This window comes from Carassius auratus, chromosome 45 (assembly GCF_003368295.1).
Source record: "Carassius auratus strain Wakin chromosome 45, ASM336829v1, whole genome shotgun sequence".
NCBI lineage: Eukaryota > Metazoa > Chordata > Actinopteri > Cypriniformes > Cyprinidae > Carassius > Carassius auratus.
In genome coordinates, this window is record NC_039287.1 from 12,688,631 (window position 1) to 12,711,405 (window position 22,775).

At 38.1% G+C, this 22,775-nt stretch overlaps 1 protein-coding gene across 8 annotated transcripts in view; it reads right to left on the reverse strand.

The window, feature by feature from the left end:
- The window catches only part of LOC113063306 (protein furry homolog-like), a 91,990-nt gene that overhangs the window by 57,462 nt on the left and 11,753 nt on the right, over positions 1 to 22,775 (reverse strand). For 2 of the 8 annotated variants that reach the window (XM_026233598.1, XM_026233597.1), the window contains exons 1-2: positions 17,586 to 17,793; positions 440 to 654 (exon numbers count right to left, since the gene is read on the reverse strand). In XM_026233598.1, the coding sequence (XP_026089383.1) occupies positions 440 to 654; positions 17,586 to 17,793 (423 nt within the window). Of the gene's footprint in view, positions 1 to 439; positions 655 to 4,919; positions 5,680 to 17,585; positions 18,292 to 22,775 lie in introns of those variants that run through there. The other 6 variants (XM_026233596.1, XM_026233599.1, XM_026233600.1 and 3 more) reach the window with 6 other exon arrangements.

A 22,775-nucleotide genomic window follows, 5' to 3' on the forward strand; every position in this document is an offset into this window, starting at 1 on the left:
ATCAACATGGTCTCAAAGCTCAACTGAAATTAGACCTCATTCCCTGAGGTTACGGATAACATAAAACAAATCTTCATCTCTTATTTGATATAGAAATCTTTTTACATTTGAAATGTCTTTGCTGTCAGTTTTAATCAATATTATGCATCCTTCTTGAATGGAATAATTTATATTTTTTTTAAATCATTATATTAAATAATACAATCAAATAAAATATATTTTTAAATCATTATATTAAATACAATCTATTTATATTACCAGAGCTCAAACTTTAGGCTTTTTTTCTGCTTGAATAGATTTTTATCCATCTGCTAATATTTCACTCGACCCAAAACAAAATCATTTTGTTATTTTTATTACTGTATTTTTATATATGCTAGAAATTTTTTTTTTTTATTAAACGTTCTGTTTTCATTCTTAATCTTGGGACAATACTCACCAGTGGTTCAGCCATGACCACCTCGATCTTCTTCTCGGCGAGCACAGCGAACTCTGCGAAGAGGCTCTTGATGACAAACTCCCCGGGCTTGAGCTCGGGGTCGATGGTGATGCTGGACATGGTGGCGGGGTGGATGCTACGCTTCTCCCAGCTGCCCGCGGCCGAGGGGGATGTTCCTCGCCTACTCACACTGCTGTTGCTGATAGGGACAGAGGCTGTCAAGAAACAAGGACAGTTATGTAGCATTACAAAGCATTTTGAATGCACAATGAAAAGGTAATAAACTTACTACTTTATAATAGTGACATTCTAAAGCATTCAGATGCACTGATATGTGCACTGAAACACTGTTTTATTGAGCACAGATAAAAATTGCATTGATTAATGTACAAATCAAATTTTTTTTTATCTAGCCATTAATGCAGAAAGACTGGAAAAAACTGTGTGTGTGTTTATGTCACATGTCAACCCCGCTCAGGAAATCCCTGCCCTCATCTCCCACAGGTTGCTGGAGAAACCACAATGAGGCGAGAGAAGTTCAGACAATAATATGAGGATGAATAAAAAAACAAAGCAATCTCTGTGAAGTTTAATGAGTTTTTCCGAGGAGAAAGCAGGGTCACACCTAGCAACTCCCACATCTCAATAATACAACACAAACATTCACACACTCAGAGGATGAGAGAGAAGGACACACGAGAGACTCTGTCCCCAGAGCTGTTTGTCTGTTTGTTTGTCTATGTACAAACACTCACTCTTTGTTTCTTGTTTAGCAACACCTCCCCATCCATATGATGTCACACTGCCAGCTTTCATTGGCCGGTAACGTAACAGGGTTCCCAGGCCCACATGTGATTGGCCGACAGGCCTGCTGATGGGCATTCTAACATTATTTGTACTTTTCCACTCAGTGATGCAGAAAGGATGAGCAAAAGAAGTGAGGAGGAAAAATGCAAGTCTCTTTCTCTTGATTCCTCTGGTGGATGAGTTGGATAATTTTTTGACACACTGGGCTCCATCACTGACACATTTTGTGCATGGAATGGATTCACACACTGGGCCATTAATGCAGAGTCTGTTTGCTGTTCTCCAGGACATTCTGAAAGCTACCTTTCATCAGTTTATTTATTACATGTCTTTTAGAGACATTTGTGATTACTAGATTAGGATTTATTATTTCAGACCAATTTTATTAATAAATCCTATATATGACATGACATATATTTGGGTTAAACATTCTTCTTCTTCAAAAAAAAAAGTCTAATAAGTAATTTCAGATCAATGAATAAACATTTTATGCCATTTAAAGTAATTTTGGGATTACTAAATTAGGATCATTTCTGACCAAATGTATTATTTTAAGATGGTTGGTTCAACGGATTCTTTGCGAAAATAAATTGACTCATAAGATTGACTCATGAGAGTTTCCTCAAGATCAGTTTGTAGCCAACTAAACATTCTTGACCAAAGCAAAACTTGAAAATGTCCATTTACATTACTCAATATTGTTTTTTGTTTTTTTTCACAGTTCAGATAAATTCACACATAGGATGTGGTGATGTCATTAACCATATAATAGTAAGTAATTTACACCAAATTATTTAAAAAGAAAAACAGACCGTATTAGTACTAAATTAGTATTTTGCATGTCTCTGGGAGTCGTATGTCTGCAGAATTAAAAATTTCCTTAAACCACTCATGGAAACTAGTCCCATCCAAACAGGGTTTTAATTGGATAAGTGTGATGCAAGCAGGGTCACAAATGCTATGGTTTCCAGGACAGAGTCATGTGGATGTGGTCTGTCTTACAGAGAGCGCCGATCACACACAAACATCAAATAACCTCAATTACGTCTTCATCTCCATTATAGTCAGGGAGTTTAACCCTAACACAGACAGAGGCGATCACTGCTCTATATCACAGCAATGTTTGATAAAGTGTGCTTGATGCAGTTTAGGTACCAAAAACCGGGCTTGGGAATGAAGAGTTGATGCATTGTCTCACAAAATGTATGGCCAGAAGAACATAAATACATAAATATTTGCTCCAAATGGTCCAAAAAAGTGAATATACATTAATTTGAACTCTACCAAACGAAATCAATCTAAAACACAAGAAACAAGTATGCAAACACAGGAAAATGAATGCTTGTCTGGTGCATTGCACTGTACTTATATAACATGCATTCCTGCACTAATGTGGCCAGAATCAAACCTGAACACTCAACAGGTTTTAGTTCCCCTCACTCCACAACAAATCCTTTCAATTAACAGTAGCCTATTTAAAAAAAGAACAAGAATAAAAAATATCCTATAAGTTATAGCAACATAAACGACTAGCCAAAACTAATTCATTTAGGTTAAAATGATACTGAAACCAACGTTGGGTCTCTCATTCGACACAAAATCAAAAGTTTTTGTATTTGCAATATATTCTAATGGCAAATTATTATTATAGCATTTCACTTGCGTTCCAATATCCATGTAAAACAAAATGTTTTGCATTACAGCATGTCAGTGATAACACTTAACTGCACAGATTTTTCTCAATATCTTTGTACTTTATTATGATAATGAACAGGCTGCATTGTCAAAGTAACAAAGCTTAATTTTGTGCACGCACAAAATCTAACAGTGGAAGCAACTTCTCCTTTTAGTCATAAAGATAATAGGAATTGTAAACGGTTTGCCTTTATTTGTATACATAACCCAAACTACTCTACTTTGGAAATTAATGACTTCCAGTAAAGTATGGGGCCTACAGTAGCACTCCTTGTGGAACTGCTGAAAATGCTACATAAGAATTTGTTCATACCCTTTCCTTTTGCAAAAAAACAATGCAGCAGTTTCAACCAAACTTTCTCAGAATTCTCTGCGGTGGGCTTGCACCTGCTTCATGCATGATGGCGTGTAAAGGGACTGTGTTTGTGTGTTTGCAAAAGGGAGAGATTAATCTGCTATGGTTCTAATAAAGTGTCAACATTATTTCTGCAGTGTCTCAACATGCCCAGATTCCAACGATCTCTCTGATCAAGTCTCACTGCAGACATACAGACACCACACTTTCAACAGAATTTACCTCCAGTTTTCTTGGTAGCTTATAGCTCTTATTTGGAGACATAAAGTTATGTCTTTGACCTGACTTCTAACCAGAGACAGGCAATGGGAATAGTGGAAGAGTCCACTGGTTCAGTTGGATGTCACCAGCTCTTGAAACTAGGCCTCACTCCTCATTGTTTGGACAGAGAGGCCCAACGCACGGGAACTGGCACTGACACACAAGACTGGAGGGAGCAAAAGCAAAAGAGATTACTGTTGCATGCCAACTCCAAGTGACATTTCTCCAACAGTGCTGGACATCAGTAGCTGTTGATGTAAGCCAAGTCAACAGTGACTATGAGCTACATCTCTCATCTCTCCAAACATGAAAAAAAAAAATCAAAAAAACAACAAAAAAAAAAAAAACAATAATGGATGTTAAAGCTAATGGAAATCACAACCATACCAAAAGTGCTAAAATGTTGAAATATTTTGGCTATGAAATGCAGAATTGGTCTTTAACTGCATCTGGACCTGCGGCACATGACACCTGCCCACTGATACAGAGAAATAATCCACAAAAAACATCTACATCCGGAAAGGAATCAGCTGCATTTTGAAAAGCACAAGCTCACATAGAGGATGGATTCCTCAAGCATCAGTGTGACATGCAAGTGAAAAACTGTCTAACTTTAGGGATAAAATAATCACACAACACTGAGAACAGCATTTTCATAACAGATGATAAGTGGAAGAACTGTATAATTTCAGCTCAAAATAAATTGAATGAAAATTACTGTAATTCATGCAAAGTGAAAAAGAGTCCTATAACAATCCTATTGCTCTTTTTCTCTATTGGGAATGCTAATGTTTCCTTTCATTGATCGGACTCTTCACTGGCTATATACCCCCATTATCCTACACACCACTTCCTTTGCTGTCACACCATCATCACGTGAAACCCTAGACCTTCAAAGAGGACATCAGATGAAGGGAGGACAGAGAACAAGGTGAAGAACTTGGCGAGAAGCAGGAGACGATGACAGAGCCAAACTGCAGAACACAGAGTCAGCAGCCGTACACACACCTGAACCGCTGAGAAGTGCCTTTAAACCCGAGAGAGAGATTGTGAATGGTGTCGTGAGTTGAAAAGAGTCAAAACCTGTCATTGACACTGTGAAATGTTTGTTGACCCGTCCTTTAGGTCAAGTGTGTGCTCTGCAAGCACAACACAACTCATACCCAAAGCTAATTTCAGCAACATTCACCAACATTGTGTCGCACTGATCTGCATCTATGCAGTGGAGTGGGTGTGTATGCGGGCCTGTTGCAGCCAACACTTTTTAGGAACCGTCATGCACTATCCTGGGCTATATTCACAAAAGCTATACATTACATCTTAATAAAACACATGGTGCATTCATCAGCTAGTGTTACTCACAGTTCCCACTCCAGGACTTGAGCAGAGACTTTATGCTGATCTCAAAGAACACAGAATCCTGCAGACTCAGCATGACGCCACCAGAGGACTGTGGGTAAAAAGAAGGCACTGGTTTCTCCAGCCAGTCCCGCTGGCTCTGTGCTCCAAACGTCCGTCGCACTCACCCGCACATCCCGTCTCGCCTGCAGGCAGGTAAAGTTTCAGCCTCTATCTGGGCTTGTGAAGAAGTGCATGCTGCTGAACGCGCACTGACATCCACAAACACACACACACACACTCCGATCAGCTGCGAGGATCTGAAAGGCCCATGAGAATCCAACAGAGTGGAAGCACCTCAAGCTAGATGAACTGCGACAAGAGAATACACAAAAACAAGACTATGTTGTTTCCTCAGACTGCTTGCGGGAGTATCATCCGCTCCATCCAGCCTGGAATGCCGCACAGGGGAAACTTTGATCTGGGAATGTGTGAGTGTCTGAGTGAACGAGGGAATGGTGAGGATGGACTCCCAGCAGAGAGTAGCAACGGTCCCTCGCTCGCATAACTCTTCCTGTCCACAATGGGTCCTAGAGCCCAGCGGATAAACGGCCGCTCTCATTCACTCCATATGGTTTAACAGCGCTGACTCTCCCTCCCTCAATCTCTCTCTCTCTCTCTCTCTCACTCAGTGAAGAGAGCATTTGTTTCAATGGCAGAATAGAAGGAGGGGAGTGTGATGTCATCAACACGCTGCTAGCCCGCTTGGCTTCACTCCAGCACTTATAATACATGTCATTATGACTCCCGCCTTGCTCTTTCCCCACTCTCTACTCTCTTTCTCCATCCTTTTCTTTGGAGGCTTGTGAAAACGCACACTTCCTGTACAAACACTTATGTGTCACCAGGAACTGCTGTAAAGTCAGAGAGGGAGGGACAAAGAGGAGGTGTGTGAGACAGTGGTGATGTATCACTGACTCAAACACTATGGCTGAAAAGCATAAACGGAAGTATATTTAAGCAAACGAGGCATGTCCAATGTCAATTACAGTCCATCAAACTCTCATAATCCATTAAAATATTTGTTTGAGTATCTACACAGCTTATTTATTTTTTTATTAGACAATAATTAGACAATGTTGTGGTGCCATGGAAGCCAGCATGGACCTTAAGGACAGGGGTTCCCAAACTTTTTTTGTCAGTTAAACCCCTTTGATAAATAAATATATACTTTGAAGGTAATATATCAATAAAACAAAGGCATGTTTGCACATTAAATCTCTTAGAAGGCTAAGTGTTTTATTTTGTTATTATTTGAAAATTACAAAGAACAAAGACTACTTGCTAATGAAAATAGTTACTTTTAAGGAAGTTCACACTTGGGTTCACCATTTACAACAAATCAACACTACAAGTTACATTATAGATATTACACAAGTCTAACATTCTTCACTTTATAATGGTAAAATCATTAAGCTTTTAAGTAACATGTCAAATCCTTAAGCTTGTATTATGGTGAAATATAGGTATATATAACATATAAATGCTGTGAACATCTACCCAGGAAATCGTTTGAAATTATGCAAATGTTAATGTAAATAAAGTGCACCTAGCTCACATTGAGTTCCCAAATGCACGTTAAACTCACAGAACTTGCTGAGATGGAGTTTGTGAGAAGCAGAATTAAATCATGATTTAATTAAATATACTGCTATTTTAGTTTTATTTTGATGAATTGCAAGGCCTGTTTGCTTATTTTAATGTTACATTTGATTGACAATAACTTTTCATCAACTCATGAACCCCCTGCAGTTCCTTCACAAACCCTCACTTGGGAACCCTGCTTTAGGACATTCCTTCAATCACAAAAAGCCTGGGCATCTGCCGAATGTTTCAGATCCAGACTACATATCTACGTTAATTCCATTCCAAAGTGGAAACTGTTGGTCAAAAAATACTGAAAATTTCCCCAAGGTTCAAAACCTGTACATTACGCAGGCAGGGTGACTGTTTGGAAAAGTCATGCCCCTGCAATTTTCATTGACGCACTGACATCCACACACACAGCTGGAGTGAGTGATGCTTGACCTATGATGTAACCAATGCCCTGCTTGCAGAAGAGGGTGCGGCAGTCCGGATCTATTAATTGAAGAACGAGAGAGCAGTGTGGTGAGATCAGACAGACAGAGCTGACTCACACCCTCGTCTGACATAACATGTAAAACAAATAGCTTAAGCTAATCAATCATTCACAAATACTTCTGACTACTTTGTTTTTACACTGCTCCCCAAACTGAGTGATATGCTGGATTTTCTAAATATACTCTCAATGATTTTAGTGCCAGTAAAAATGATGCAGCATTCTGCATCATTTTTACTGGAACTAAAATCGTTGAGAGTATATTTTTCGGGGCCATTCACATATCGTGTCTTTTGCGCACTCATTTTGCAGCAGGCATGCTCTTTTTGGAAGCGACGCGGTGCGAGCCACATCGAGATAAAAACATTTCAACTTTTCAGTATGCAGCAAGCGCACCGCGGGTCATGTGACAAGAACCAACCAATCACCTTCATTCTTTCCCGTAACAACATTGAAAGCTAAGCCAAGATGAAGGAACATAGCTGAACAGGGATAGCCTACTATGCCAGAGCCGTACACATGCCACACGCGGGATTGTTGGACATTGTAGTGTATAAGAGATGAAATTTTTAAAAAAAATGTACGTTTATTAAAAATATTAGTCAATAGTTTATAGAAATATATACTAATACTAAAATAATAAATACAAAACATTAACAGGCTATTTCATACTTAATAATAATAATGAAGTAATCAGGTCATATATAAAGCAGAAACTCTGCAATCAGTATTTCCGAGACCCACTTATATGACATGCCATATGGGACAACAGTGAAAAAACAGCATGAAGAGAAACTGATACCACAGGTATGAAAAAAAACATCTTGTGCTTTCGGCACAGTTTCAGTCATGATCCAATTATGATACAGCTATACTGAACTGTGCCATCAAATTCTATAAGGGTAATGTAAGGTGGGTGATACCCAGTAAAAAAGAAAAAACAAAACAGTCCTCTGTCTCCAAAGCCCTGTCACCTCTGATCACAAAGACATTAGTCCATTACATCATCTGGCCAGAGGCTTGAGACAAGATAAGAGTGCAAACAAACAGATTACACTGATACCACTCACAATCTCTCTTTCTCTCCCTCCCCCCACCTCTCTTTCTCTGTATCCGTCTCCTTCAACCTCTCTCTCCATCACTTGACTCTCCCTCCCTGCTGCAATTATGCAAAGCGAGAAGGCAGCATCGTAAACAAACACTGGGTACAAAAGCCTGTATTGTGGAGACTGCAGCGCAGAGTTTCCACTCCCACACAAACATAAACAAATGCACATGCACAGACAAACACATCTTAGACAAGCATTTAATTAGCAATATGGTTTTGTATGTTTTTGTGTATCTGTGTATATTTGTATGTTATGTGCATGAGTATATCTGTTAAGTGTATATTTTAATTTAATTTTGTGAAGCACTTTGTGACTTTTTTGTCTGTGAAAAGTGCTATAGAAATAAAGCTTACTTACTTACATCATAGTTACGCTCATGGATACACTGAAATTAGCCACTCCAATATGCTGTACAAGTGAGTAAAGACGCCTTATAATTATTAAGAAAGCAAAAGACCATAAAGGCTTAAGAATTCTGTAAAGGTCAGTTCTCAGCTTTCTGTTTCCACGCAATCTTCTAGAACTTCAACCTGTGGCTCTGAACTGATCGGAATGTTAGTTTTAAACACTTCCTGTGAAAGTGAGATCACTGTTTATCTCTATGCACTGATCTGAGAGCAGGTGTATGATGACAGAACATGGCAATGCAACAAGAATGTTGCTTGACATTTAAGTTATAACTCTTTCCAACTAATACTATCTGTTTTTGTCCCTCTGCACTAACAAAGCAGTATATCTTGTCACTTTTGTGTAAGCTAGGTTTGCAAACTGACTGTTCCTGCATGCACCACACCCAGTAAAATAAGTCAGTCCAGAATAACATGATGGCCAAAGACTGCCATCTCTCTCTCTCAAACACACAGTTTTGAGTAAACAGTAGAATCCTGCTCAACACTGCAGGAATGCTGCTCTATTGTCAACAGGGTGTGACTGTCACCAAGCACTTTATTATACAGCAAAAGCATGCAGAGTCAAATCCAACTCTAGACGTACAGGACCAGATTTTGGACAAGATCAAAAACATCAATTCAAACCAAACTCCAGATTTACAGTAACTAAGCTAAACCAGATTCTGATCTAGAACAAATTCCATTCAAGCTTTACAGTAAATAAATCAGATTCTAATAATCCAAATCCAAATCAGAAGCGCACATATCAGTTACTAAAGTAGATTCTGATCCAGATCAGAAAGACAAACAGGCTTATAGTAACAAAATCAGATTTTTATTCAGATCAGAAACATATAAACTCAAACTTTATCCCAGATTTATAGAATCTAAAACAGATTCTAATCTAGATCAGAAACGCCTCAAGTCAAAGTCTATCCCAGACGTACCATATCTAAAACAAATAATAATACATATCAGATTTTGATCAAGGTCAAACCCCATCCCAGGTTTACAATCCCTAAATCAGATTCAGATCGGAAGTAGACTCAAACCTCATCCCAGTTTCGAAGTTAATTAAACCAGATTCTCATACAAATCAGAAATATACTCAAACTCCATTCCATTACATGATCCAGATCATGTAACACATCAACTCATCAAACCCAAGCCTAGACAGTATCTAAACATGATTCTGATCCAGATCAGCATATTCATCCTTAATCAAATCTAATGCAGAAACCGGATGGGAAGATTCTGTTCAGAGATCAACTGCTGATGTTTCAGAAGACAGACAGACTGTAAGTGCTTTTGGTAAGCAGGGCATACACTGACAGATAGACAGTCTGTGAAAGGCCTTTTTAGTCCCATGAGGCCACAGTGAGAGTGCATTTCCTGTTCTGTGCATTATAGCACCCAGGATTGGAAAAAGGGGAACCAAAAAAGGAATAAGGCAAACAGAGGGTGAATGATGGAGAGGGAAAAAACAAGGAGAGGGATAGAGAGAAAGAGAGGCTGATCAATACGGACCGTAAATCTGAGATTGTACTATTTGCTGAAGTTTTTTTTCCAGATAGAGGTTTTATGTTCCTGTGGCTCAGTTGTAGAGCATTGTGTTAGCAGCGCAAAAGGTTGTGGGTTTGATTCCCAGGGAATGCAGGTACAGGTAAAAATGTATGTAAGTCGCTATGGGTAAGAGCATCTGCTAAATGCATAAATAAATGTAAATGTAATTATGTGAAGCTTCATCTCTCATGATGCAAAGTCCAGACAACTGCTGTGCAGAGAAGCTATAGCACAAACTTGAACCTACTGCCTTCTAAAAAAACATCTGAGACATTTCCTTGTTAAGGATCTAAAGTTTATTATGGGTTACTAGAGGTAAAACAATTCCCTGTATATAAAAAAATAATAATAATAATTTTCAAACAGTACAATTCTTGTAAGGACCCATCCAAGGTTTGGATGTGTAAATCAAAGCTCATCTTATGTGTAATGCTTATGTGTATGGTGTCCATTTGGGTAATGTACCTAGACAGCAGACACCAAATTGAATTTTAAACAAATGAAAATGAGGCTGTATGGTACTGACACACAGTCATTGGTATCAATGGGTTGCACTCTTGATGTAAATTATTCTCTCTGGTCAAACAATCCCATCAAACCTGTGATCACAGAACTGTAGAAATTTCAGCAGTTACGTTATCAAATCTGATTTGGCCACAAAACTACATTGTTTCCAGTAATGTTGGAAGCCAAGTGTTGATGAATTAGCACGAACCGCTTGGTGTTCAGGAGTCTGTACCACACTGAAACATTTCAGCTGAATCACCGTATTAGCAGCAGTGCGAGCTAGAGACTGCAGGACACTGCACACCTTGCCAGGAACAAGCGCACCTGTCAGCACCAAAACACACACTCTGCAGAAAGAGACATTACTGCAAAGCTGTGAAACACAGTGTGCTGAAGAGAAAGAGAGAGAGTTACAGTGGGCAAACTAGCCTAAAATTTCCACTGATTGCACCTGTGAGTCAGCAGAGACACTCACACACACATCAGCACCAGATCTCTATAACACCCTCCCTCCCAAAAACACAGCTAAATACAGTACACCGAGTCATGAGAGAGAGAAGAAAAGAGCAAACAAAGTAAGAAATGAAGTAAAAGAGGACAAGAGAGAAATGCTAGAAAGAAAGAAACTGAATGAAATAAAGAATGAACAAATGTAAGAACAAGTGAAAGAGTAAAAGAGAAACAAACACAACAAGTAAGATCAAGCGGAATGGACTGAAGGGAAAAAACTGAAGAAAGTGTGAATAAGCAAAAGTAAAACTAGAAAATGGAGAAAAAAAACGAAAGCAGGCAAGAGAACAAACAAGTGAAAGGTGAGCGAATAAGTGAAGGGAAATATAAACAAACAAATGGGGGCAAAAGCAAAAGGAATGAACAGAAGACGGCAAATGAACGAAAGGAATCAAAATAGAATGCGAACAAAAACGTGAAAATGAAAAACAAAAAGGAAATTGAACAATTAAAATAAATGAACAAATAGCCTAATCAAAAAAAGGAAAGTATAAAGGAAAAATGTAAGATGGAAAGAACAAGAGAATCAAGAAAAAAAACTGATCAAATAAGTGAAACCAAGCATTTGGTTATGGAGCGAGTTATTGTAAAGTGTACAAACAATTCAGGGAAGAAGTGAATGAATCAGAACTAAAGCGCAACCAAATTAAAAGAAGGTAAACGAACAAAAGAGAAAGCAAACAAAATGTGATGGAAAAAAACGGGGGGTAAAAACGTAAAAGTAAAAGAAAAAGGAAAGTTTGTTTGTTTATTTCTTTCTTAACACCAATCCAGCATCCATGGCTATATTAATGGTGACTACCAGTTTATCCATGCACAAGTCTTTACAAACAGGCAAAGTAAAAAATGAAAAAGAATGAGAAAATGAAGGAAAGCAGCAATGAACTAACAAACAAAAGCAAAGTAATAAAAGGGAGCCCAAAAATAAATGAAGGAAATAAATACAATTAATTGCTGATGAAACTGTAAAAATCTGTATTTTATTTTTTGTCAGCTTTGTCAACCAGTGTTCAACTTTATGAACAGTTTACATGTGTGGCCTGTTCGTAACTTGTATTTCTGCTCATCCAGTCCTGATTATGAATCACATTCTGCCTGAAAGAAAACCCCACATGCACAAGCACTAATTTTTCCAAGATAAACTCCCATTGCAGTTGAAGTGCAGTCTGATCACATGACTGCAGTAACAGCGAGAGAGACAGAGGGTGTGGTTGGAGTGCTACTGTGTCTGTTTGACTCTGTGATCACTGATTCCAGATCAGTGGCCCTGGAAAGCCCTTAAGGGGACCAATATTAGACACATAACATACTGCAGAGTCGCCATATCCTTCCTCCTCCTGCATACAGCTCATGTGCATGTAGCAACATACAAAGCAGCAACACAATAAACAGAAGCACCATCAAAACACCAATCATATCAGCAACAGCAGCAGAGAACATAAGTTACAAAATGCACTGAAGAAGGCAAGTCTACGTAATTGTGTCTGTAAAGCTGCCTTCCAGCTGAAGAAACAGGTTCAGCTGGGAACAGGCACTACCCAACCAAATAGAAAAATGTTCTTGTCAAAGCAAAAAATAAAAATATAGGCAAAGCTGACTCATTCAATATCCATTCAGAAACAAATCAAAGCAATTAATGAGAATATGCTTCTAAATGAGGATGCACCGGTTGACAGGCCATAAATCAGAACCGGACGATTTATTGGTCTTTTTTCAACTGATTTTTCCGGAAGTGCCCACGCGTGCACATACTACATTGTAATCTTTCTCTATGTCATTTGTGTGGAAGTATTTCAAAATCTGTGCCCAGGACACGGGCAGCCGTTCAGCACTGGAAGTGCAAAGCTACAAGTCTGAGGCACAGATAGCAGGGAGTGAACCTGTCCTCGCCCTGCAAACGAGTGGACAGTGAAGGGATGACCAGCTCAACTTCTCACGTGTTGGATGAGAAAAGAAACAGACTAAAATGTGACAAAACTTAACTTTTTGTTGTTGTTGTTGAAAAGTAGAACTTGCATACATGTTTGATAAGCCAGAAGTAAATGTCAGTTCTGTATAGGATGATTATTTATTATTTTTACTTGAGACAATAGGTATTTATTTTTCATTGGCTCAAGTAAAAAAATATAGATGTGAATCATTACCCCAATCATTTTTTTTTTTTTTTATTGGACAAATGAAACACTTTCATCTTTGTTTTATTCGCACCAACATTATTTGATTTTAACATTTTGGAATAATGTATTTCTATAGCATACTTTTATTTAGTCTCAGTGGTAAAGACCTTTTTTAAAAATGTAATACCAAATTTAAAAACTAAAACAAATACTGAATGCTGATTAAGAAACCTCTCTGCATTGATTTTGTTGTTTGGATTGTAGAACTATGCAGTTACTGCATTCAATTTCACATGGTTACAGTTAATCTTTTCTTAAGGCCAGTTCTCTGTAGTTTCAACCCAATTCAAAACAAAAATGCTGATGTCTGTACCATCTATGTTTGTATTGAATGTAGGCTACTTTCTGTGCAGTTACTGCAGTTAATTTCAGATGGTTATGGTTATTGTTTTCAATAGCCAAAAGCCAGTTTGGCCTATTAAATACTAAATAAACATCTTAAGCACACTTTCCTTCTTTCTTGTTTGTTGCTTAAAAAAAAAATTAAAATTAAAAATTAAAAAAAAGGAATTTGGAATCGGCCAGTTTGCTTGTAAAAAAAAAAGAAAAAAAGAAAGAAAAAAAATCGGTATCGTCCATGAAAAATCATGTGGTGCATCCCTACTGTTAAAAGTTCAAGGTTCAACTACAGGCTAAAATCAAAGAGATGGTTGATTATTTATAAATTATTACTGGTTACTGCAAAAGAAAAAATGTTTAATAATTAAAACAATAAGATAAATTAGAGATACTTTTAAAAGAGTGCATAATAATTAAAACAATAAGCACTGTTAAACATCAAATTTAAGCTTTTTTTTTAAAAAAAACTAAATGAAACTTTAAATTTTATATGCAACGCAATTATATATTTTAACATACTGAAAAATAACCAGTTACAGTTGTGCACATAAGTTTACATACCTTTGAAGAATATGCAAAATGTTCATCATTTTCACAAAAAAAGATTCATCATGAAAATCGCATGTTATTTTTTATAATCCCTTTATATGTGGATGTTTTACATGTTAAACCACTTCTGCAGACAATGCATATCATATTATACACTTTTAGGGTCACAGATTTAATTGTATTTCTTTGAAATAAATTATTATTTAATTTATCAAAGATAGTGTCAATAAGATAGTGTAACAAAAGTGTCAGTAAAACACTTAACATAAAATATTTATATTTTAAATAAATACTGGTCCTTTGAGCTTACTAATCTTCACACTTTCCACAAACACATCAAGCAGCAGAACTGGCTGATGAGAATTTAGCTCCGCCATCATAGGAATTACATTTGAAAATATATCAAATACAGAAAACAGTTGTACTAATATTTAACATTATTACTGCATTTTGATCAGTTCAACTGATTAAGTAATACTGAGTTGGGAGTACTTTAAAAATAAATATAGTTACTTGAATAAGAGTGACTGGTACGGAGCATTTTAACACACTTAGGAAAATTAGCGTGTCTTGGCAGGTGCATTTAAAAAACCCAAATCCTCACCCGAACACTCAAGACTCATCAATTTGGGAAGAGCGAGGTGTGGTTTGGTTGCAATGTAAACACCTACACACACACACACACACACACACACACACACACACACACGGGCTACTACCCATGTCATAATTTTACCAGCACATACTCAGGCTTAAACCATCAAAGAACACCAAAAAAAAAAAAATCTTAGTACAGTCTGAACTGGTGTTTTCCATCATATTTAAATGCATCGTGGTCAATTTGCATTTTGAATGCAGAGTCACATGCAGTGATGCAACATCACACTCCCCATACTGTTTTCCTGTAACCATGGAGCTGACATACCAAGAAGAGTGGTCGTATTTGGATCAGCCATGAATGACACACAAAGATCCTCATTTATCCCTAGCGTTGCTGAAGCTTCAATACATTTATGGTCAAAAATGCATTCATGTGCTTCCAGCAGCCAAGTTATGAGCGTATCAACAAACACTGTATTCCCTGATTAAATGCAGAGCCGTAGGACAACTTAACAATCAGTCTCTCTTCACAAAACAAAGACTTCCTTAACTTTCACACAGGCATCCGGGGTCAACTTTTGCTTTCTTTTTTTTTTTCTTTTTCTTTTTTAGTACATCAGCTCACATAACACTGAAGTTCAAATGAAAAACTTTAGCAAATTCCCTTCATATTCTGACAGATTTCCAAATCAAACTGGATTTGTGATCGAAAAAATTAGGGTGTGACTTTATCCACCGGGAAACGACTAGATAAATTGATAATTTAAAGCAGTCTATGTGTGACGCATGTTGGTTAGTGGGAAGCATTTGATGAAGGATTAATCCTTATTGCTTTGAAATAATATGCACCAATAAATCATTCATAACAAAACTGGGCACTTTAAAAGGTTAGTTCACCCAATAAAAAAAAATTAGCTTGTTTTACTCACCCTCGAAGCATCCTATGTGTATATGACTTTCTTCTTATCTAAAATTGTCCTGGCTATTCCGCGCTCTATTGTTGCAGTCAGCGGGTGTTTTTGTTCAACGGTCTACAAGTCGTCAAATAAAGTGCGTGCATCCATAATAAAACATGTTTCACACTTCTCTGGGGGTGAATGAAGGCCTCTTGTACTGAATAAATACATTTTTACGAGAAAAATATGCATATTTCAAATGTAATAAACACTTCTCTCACTTCTGTCATCTGAGGAAGCCTTTCCAGCATATGACGCAGCATGTATGCGCAGTGTGCGCACCTTTGAGATATGCTAGTCTCACGAGTTAGTTCATAGGAGCAAAAGAAGCAAAGTTTCTTTACTTTAGCAAAAGAAAACCAGTCTCCTCTAGGTTTATATTAAATTCCTCCAACATTTTTCAGTAAAAATTTTCAGTTTTTACTTCTAATTCGTGACCGGCTTTTTGTTTTGCTCTCTTCCCACATTCGTCACTAATTACGCAACGCCGACATCCTACATCATCTGCCAGAATAGCTTCAGAGTACGACAGATACTGGAAGTGAGAGAAAACGGTTTATTATGTTTGAAATATGGATATTTTTCTTATGAAAATGCATGGATTCCCCCAGAGCTGTTTATTATGGATGCACGCACTTTATTTGACATCTTGTGGACTGTTAAACAGAAACACCCGCTGACTGCAATGATAGAGCTTGGAATAGCCAAGACAATTTTTAATATAACTCCGATTGGATTCGTCTGAAAGAAGAAAATCATACACACCTTGGATGCTTTGTGTGTGAACTAAACCTTTAAGAGTACATTTTGATCAGAAGAGCATTATATTTCTCCAGTTAGCAATGCATTGACATTATCCCTACTAGTATACATACACTACTTTTCAAAAGTTTAGGGTTAGTCAAATTTTATATAAGAAAAAAAAAAAAAGGAATCATCTTATGCTTGCAGAAGCTGCATTTATTTGATCAAAAATACAGTAAAAACAGCAATTTTGTAATATTTTACTACATTTTAAAATAGCTCTGTCTCTATTTAAATATATTTTCAAATGTAATTTATTCCTGTAATGGCTGAATTTTGAGCAGCCATTACTCCAGTCTTCAGTGTCACATGATTCTTCAGAAATCATTCTTATATGCTGACGCACAAGAAACATTTTTTATTATTCACTTATGATCAATTTAATGTGTTCTAGCCAAAATAATAATAATGTTAATAATGGTAATAATAATTTGATTAATACTAGTAATTATGTTCAATGACACCTTTAACTTTGAATGGCAGTATAAATGTTATAACCTCTGAGATATGGTGACTCCATATGTAACATTATTTTGAGTCTTGCTGTCATAGCTCAAGGGTGGAAATAGCAATGCTAACAATAACTCACTTTGACAAATACATCATTGTAGTCCTGTTTCAATGCAATACCAAGCTGGTTCAGTGCCCATAAAGTCAGAGTGATGATATTATTTCACTCATGAGAATACTGCTCCCTGGATGCAAAATAAATAAATAAAATAAAACAACACACACATGTACTGTAATTTGCCATCTGCATTTGTATTGCATAAAATACGTTAAAAAGTTCCTGGTTCTATAATTTCTCTCAATATCTGAATAATTTTCACTGATGACCAACTTAAGATTTTGCAAACAGTTCAGTTACATAAAATATTTGCTTATTGTCTGCGATTCATTTTAGATCACAGCTGAACTATAAAAAATAAAAAAAAATGGTACAAACACGACAACTGGCAGACACACCTCCTAATCAAACATTCCTCTCTGCGACAGACAGTTAAATGAATGTTTGAATACCCGTCCCTTCCTCTTTCCTGACCGTACCTTTAGCACGATGTCGTTGAAGACGGACTGCTGGACGGTTAGTCAGACTGGATCCATCCTGCTCCTCTTCACTGGCCTGTGAAACCAGCCTCTTCATCCTCAGCAACCGAGGGCCAGTCTCCCGTGGCCACACTACCCCCGTGTCCGTCGCCGGCAGCCCGCCATCCCCGGAGATGACCGTGGGAACGAGGCTCTTGAGGAATTCCATGTTTGCACTGAGACACTTTCACTCCAGGCGCCTGTGTGGACGCACGGTAACGGCCCTGCCACCCACCATCACCTCTGAGGAATCAGGCCGCCTGGACAGGACAGACGACCGCAGAACAGCTTCTCCGCCCAAGCTAAACCACAGCTTGTCAAACTTGGACTTCACCACAGGTTCCTCTTTGTCGTCTCAGTTAAAACTAGAAGTCTCTATATACACACACACACAAGCACCCAGACAAAGTGGAAACAATCTCTTATCGTAGTGCAGAAGCTGTTGGCAGTAAATCCAAGACGACAAACGCTGGAATTAGGTAAAAGTGAGCACCTGTAGATCCAGTCACTGCGTTCTTCCACCTCCCTACATTCCAAATGCCACAGGCCTGCTGTGAGCACTTTGCAAAACGTAACCTAAAGTTCACTTGAGCTTTCACACAGCGAGAGGCCAACCTTACTACCTGTCTGTTCATGCAGGATGCACTGAACACTTTGATGTGATGATTTGACAACAGTAGGTGGAGCCTTTCAACTCGAGTGTGTTATCTGGGCGGAGCAAGGACATGTCCAACGGGTGATAATGTACGCCTGGGAGAGCATCCAATCAAAACACAGCAGCTATCAACCACGCCCAGAGGTTTTTCCTTTCTAAAGGGAGGGAGGGAGGGAGGGAGGGAGGAAGACTCATCTGTGTGATGGCTAAAGAGGGCATAACAAAAAGTGAAGGCGTGGCGTGTTCAGCATGCTGCTATGCTCTGATAATTTTTATCAGGTTTAAAACTAGAGCTGCTCTTCGCATTCCCCTCTTGCACAAATCTATCTATAACTTCCCTTACATATTTCCCGTCCACAGAGGGAAAAAATAATAAAGAATTGCTCAGAAGGCATGCTGTCAAACACTCAAAATGTCTCACGCCCACACACACACACAAACACTGATGGTTTCACTTCCAGTTTACAGCAGGGCAGTGGGTAAACAAGTTTATGTGACATGTTCGATCTGCTTAACTGCACACTCATACAAGTCCAAACTTTATTCTGGTAAAATAAAAAGCATATTGCAATATTTATACAGTGATACAAGAGAAATATTTGAGCTTTCTAGTTGGCTGGACAAACATAAGGTGTCCTGAGGTAAATCAATGGGAATGTTTGCATTGGGAAGCAGTTTTCATAAGGCCGGCCTTTCTGCTGATTCACTGTAACATATTCAAATGAGCAAGCTACCTTTGATGTCAATGGACATTGTAATATTGACTCTAACTTAATATGGAAAATAGTTTGAATAACATTTACAATTAAAACCTTTTAAAAAGTGACCTAACAGATGATACCATTATATTCACACACACACACATGCATATATATACACACACACACACATTTAATATATTTAAGCAACCCCAGACTTTCGAACAGTAGAATATATGTATTTTGTAATTAGTTCAAACTGTAGAAGTTTTTTAAAAGCTCTTTTGAAGAGACAGTGTTATGGGTGAGGGACAAGTCAAAATACAAAACTTTCACGGCACCACCAGGAGGGCAGACAGGAACTCCAGAAGGAGGAAATGACCTCAACACCATACAGAAAGTTCTCGGTACTGTGGCCTGATATAACCTTATTCGTTCACAAGAATCATATCTCACATAGAATGACATAACAGAAAAGTGAGCAAATGATTCACAGGAAAAGCTCACACCCTTAAGCACCGTGTGAACATGTCAGGCAAGCCATGCAACTTTTCATATGCATATGCATACAGATTGCTATTAGTGGCCCAAAATAATCTATTAAGTGTCTTTTTATGACCGTTTTGCCCATTTCTGGCAAAAAAAGCTCTTTGATATCTAGTGACCAACACACATAAATAGTGTTACATAAGCTTTAAGAAGCATGAGAACAAGAAGAATAAGTTTAGACTGAGTCAACTCTCTCTCTCTCTCTCTCTCTCTGTGTGTGTGTGTGTGTGTGTGTGTGTGTGTGTGTGTGTGTGTGTGTGTGTGTGTGTGTGTGTGTGTTTGTCCATCGCTCAAATCTCTTTACAAGTCTGCCATCTAGGGGTGGATAAAGGCAATGCCAGCAACCCTCAGGACAAGGTGAAACAAATATGCTCTTGTTTTAATTTGTTTTATTTATTTTCTTACAAATGACACGTATAAGCATGTATATCATTTAGAGATAAAGAGAAGAAACTGGTACTACGGTGCAAGTCTCTCCAAAGCACAAAATAAAAATCAAATGTTGTGGATAGATTTCCACAATTTAATGCGTGGAAATTTTTTTTAAAGTTAAATAAAAAGGTTCAGACAGAGTGGCCTACATTTGCAGTGATGATATAGTCATGGCGACCCAGTCCTAAATGGCACAGGAAGACTGTAATGGCTGAAGGTACCATTTGGGTCAGGGGTAGAGAAGAAGTCAAAAGATACACTGATGAATGTGGGTCACCTATCAACAGATGATCTGCAGCCACCATGTGCTGGTAACCCCAATCTGATATCAAGATAATACACAATTTCAGTACACTGAAGTGCACTAAAGAAATACAACAAAGCTGAAAATAGAAGGAAGGGCTTCATGGTAAAGTTAAGTCATATCAAAAATTTAAATTCATCATTTACTCATCCACATACTGTGTCAGATGTGTGACTTTCTCCTGTGGAACACAAACAGAGCTTTTAAGAAAAAGAATCCATCTCTGTGAGTTGCAAGTTGATTAGACCCTCAAAAAACAAAGCAAATCAAGCATGGCTGTAATCCATACAACCCTAGTTGATGAATCAAATGTCTTCTGAAGTGAAACAATAGATATTTGTGGAAAAAAACCCCATATATATTAAACTTCTTAAGCCAGAAACAATAAAGCATGATGTAAGCCTGATTTGAAACTCGCATGATAAGTGATGGCCCTCTGTGTTTCACAAAGCTCTTACATCACAGCATGTTGACATCAAGTGTGGCGCACACATACTGAAAAGTAAAGCCAAAACATTTTGATTGCTCCTTGTTGGCTGGCTGCAGTAGGTCATATATATTTCACTCTATCCATGTAGACAAATGGGCGCAGGCAAAAAAAATAAATAATTTGAAACAACATTTCCCCAAAGATGGTTTCCATCATTTTAACTATTTTAGCTTAACATTACTTATAACAAGTATTTTCAAAAGTTAGTTTTTCTAATAAGTTTGCTTTTAGTTGAGGAGAAGTGAAGATGCATCATCCATCTTTTTTTACAGTCTATAACTGATATTCATAATGTTCTGTCAGTTAGCAAGAAGTGATGATTTCCAGTTTAAATACTAGCATTTACTGTTTCGCTTCAGAAGACATTGGTTCACCCACCAATTCATTACGGTCATGTTCTTTTTGCATAGTTTATGAAGCATCACCCAGAGATGCCCAGAGATTCCTCAGAAATAAAAGTCACATAGATCTGGGATAGCATGAGGGTGAGTAAATGATAATATAATTAACATTTTTGACAGAAGAATCCTTCCAAATAAGTATCCTAAGTAAAGTCCAATGTTGGACTGCCGTCTGTCTCGGTGCACCCATGTGCATGTACCCGGCCCGAAGGGTGGCTGCAGTCAAGCTGAGCATGATGGTGAGGGTAAACAATAGAGAGAGAAAGAGAGGTAGCCCCAGATTCAAATCAGCACAGGAATGTCAGAGGGGAAGCAGCAGGAACAATGCTCAACACGGCTCTCTTACAGCAACACAAAGACAAAACAGGAAAACCAGCTTGCACAGTAAACTGAAGATGAAACTGCTCCTGAATCAGCGCTTTAAAATGTTGCAGAGTGTCGACTCTCTGGACACCGGCTGGTTCAGGATCAGTTGCACGGGCAGCATGGCAATGTGAATGATGCAGTGATCTATGATCTACACCAGTTAGGCACCACATAAAGTCCTGCTATTGTATGAACACACATCTCAGCCATCTCTTTTCTTAGGAAACAGGCTCTGCTCAAAACTGTTTAGTTGCAGATTGTTCCTGATTCATGTTTCCCGTCTTGCACAGGATGCCGTTTCTAGTGGCCACAAAATGTTATCTTCTGATACTATTCGTTTGTGTTTAATTTACACCCCTCCGTCTCTTCTTGTTCACCTGCTGCTCTGTTCAAGGTCTTGTTGGTTTTGGGGTTGACTGACGCAGTTTGTTTTTCCATGGGGCCTGAGCCGTCATCAGGCAAGAATGTGAGAAACACATAAGAGGTCAAAGATCAAACTTGTTAGACCGGTATATCCCCTTAACCCGAAAGTGATTTACGGCAGATTAAGAGAACTACTCAAGCTAGGAAACGTATATTACACACATACATCAAAATACAATACAAACATCGTTAAACCACATGTAGGACAACTGTCAATCATTAGTCTTACATGGTTTTCACACGTTCAACAGATGAACGGCCAACTGACAGGAAGCTGTTGCTCACAGTTCTCACAGCTTGTTCCTAACAGGGTCTTTATTTAACACTAAACAAACTCACCTCCTTCACCTCACTGGCTGACTCAGGGCTAATCTGATGGAGAAACATCCCACACAGTTTCGACAGTGATGAGAAGAACTCTGTCTTGTTACTGTAGTCTTACAGGGGTATACAAAACCATTTACTCTTGCAACAAAGTGATTTTTTTAAATGTACTGGAATTGGATTTGGAATGCAAAGATTCAATTCAGCATACGAACACTATTAATTAAGTACCGTATTTTTTGGACTATAAGCCGCACCAGAGTATAAGTTGCATCAGTCCACAAATACGTCATGATGAGGAAAAAAACATAAATAAATCCCACTGGACTATAAGTCACAATTATTCTGAACTAAGAGAAAACATTAACGTCTAAAGCTGCGAGAGGGTGTTCTATGTTTTCAGTGTAGACTACAGGAGCACTGAGCAGCATAGAGCGCCCTCTGGCGGCTGGAGACGGTAATGTTTTCTCTTGGTTCATTTCTCTTGGTTCATGTCAAATTAATTTTGA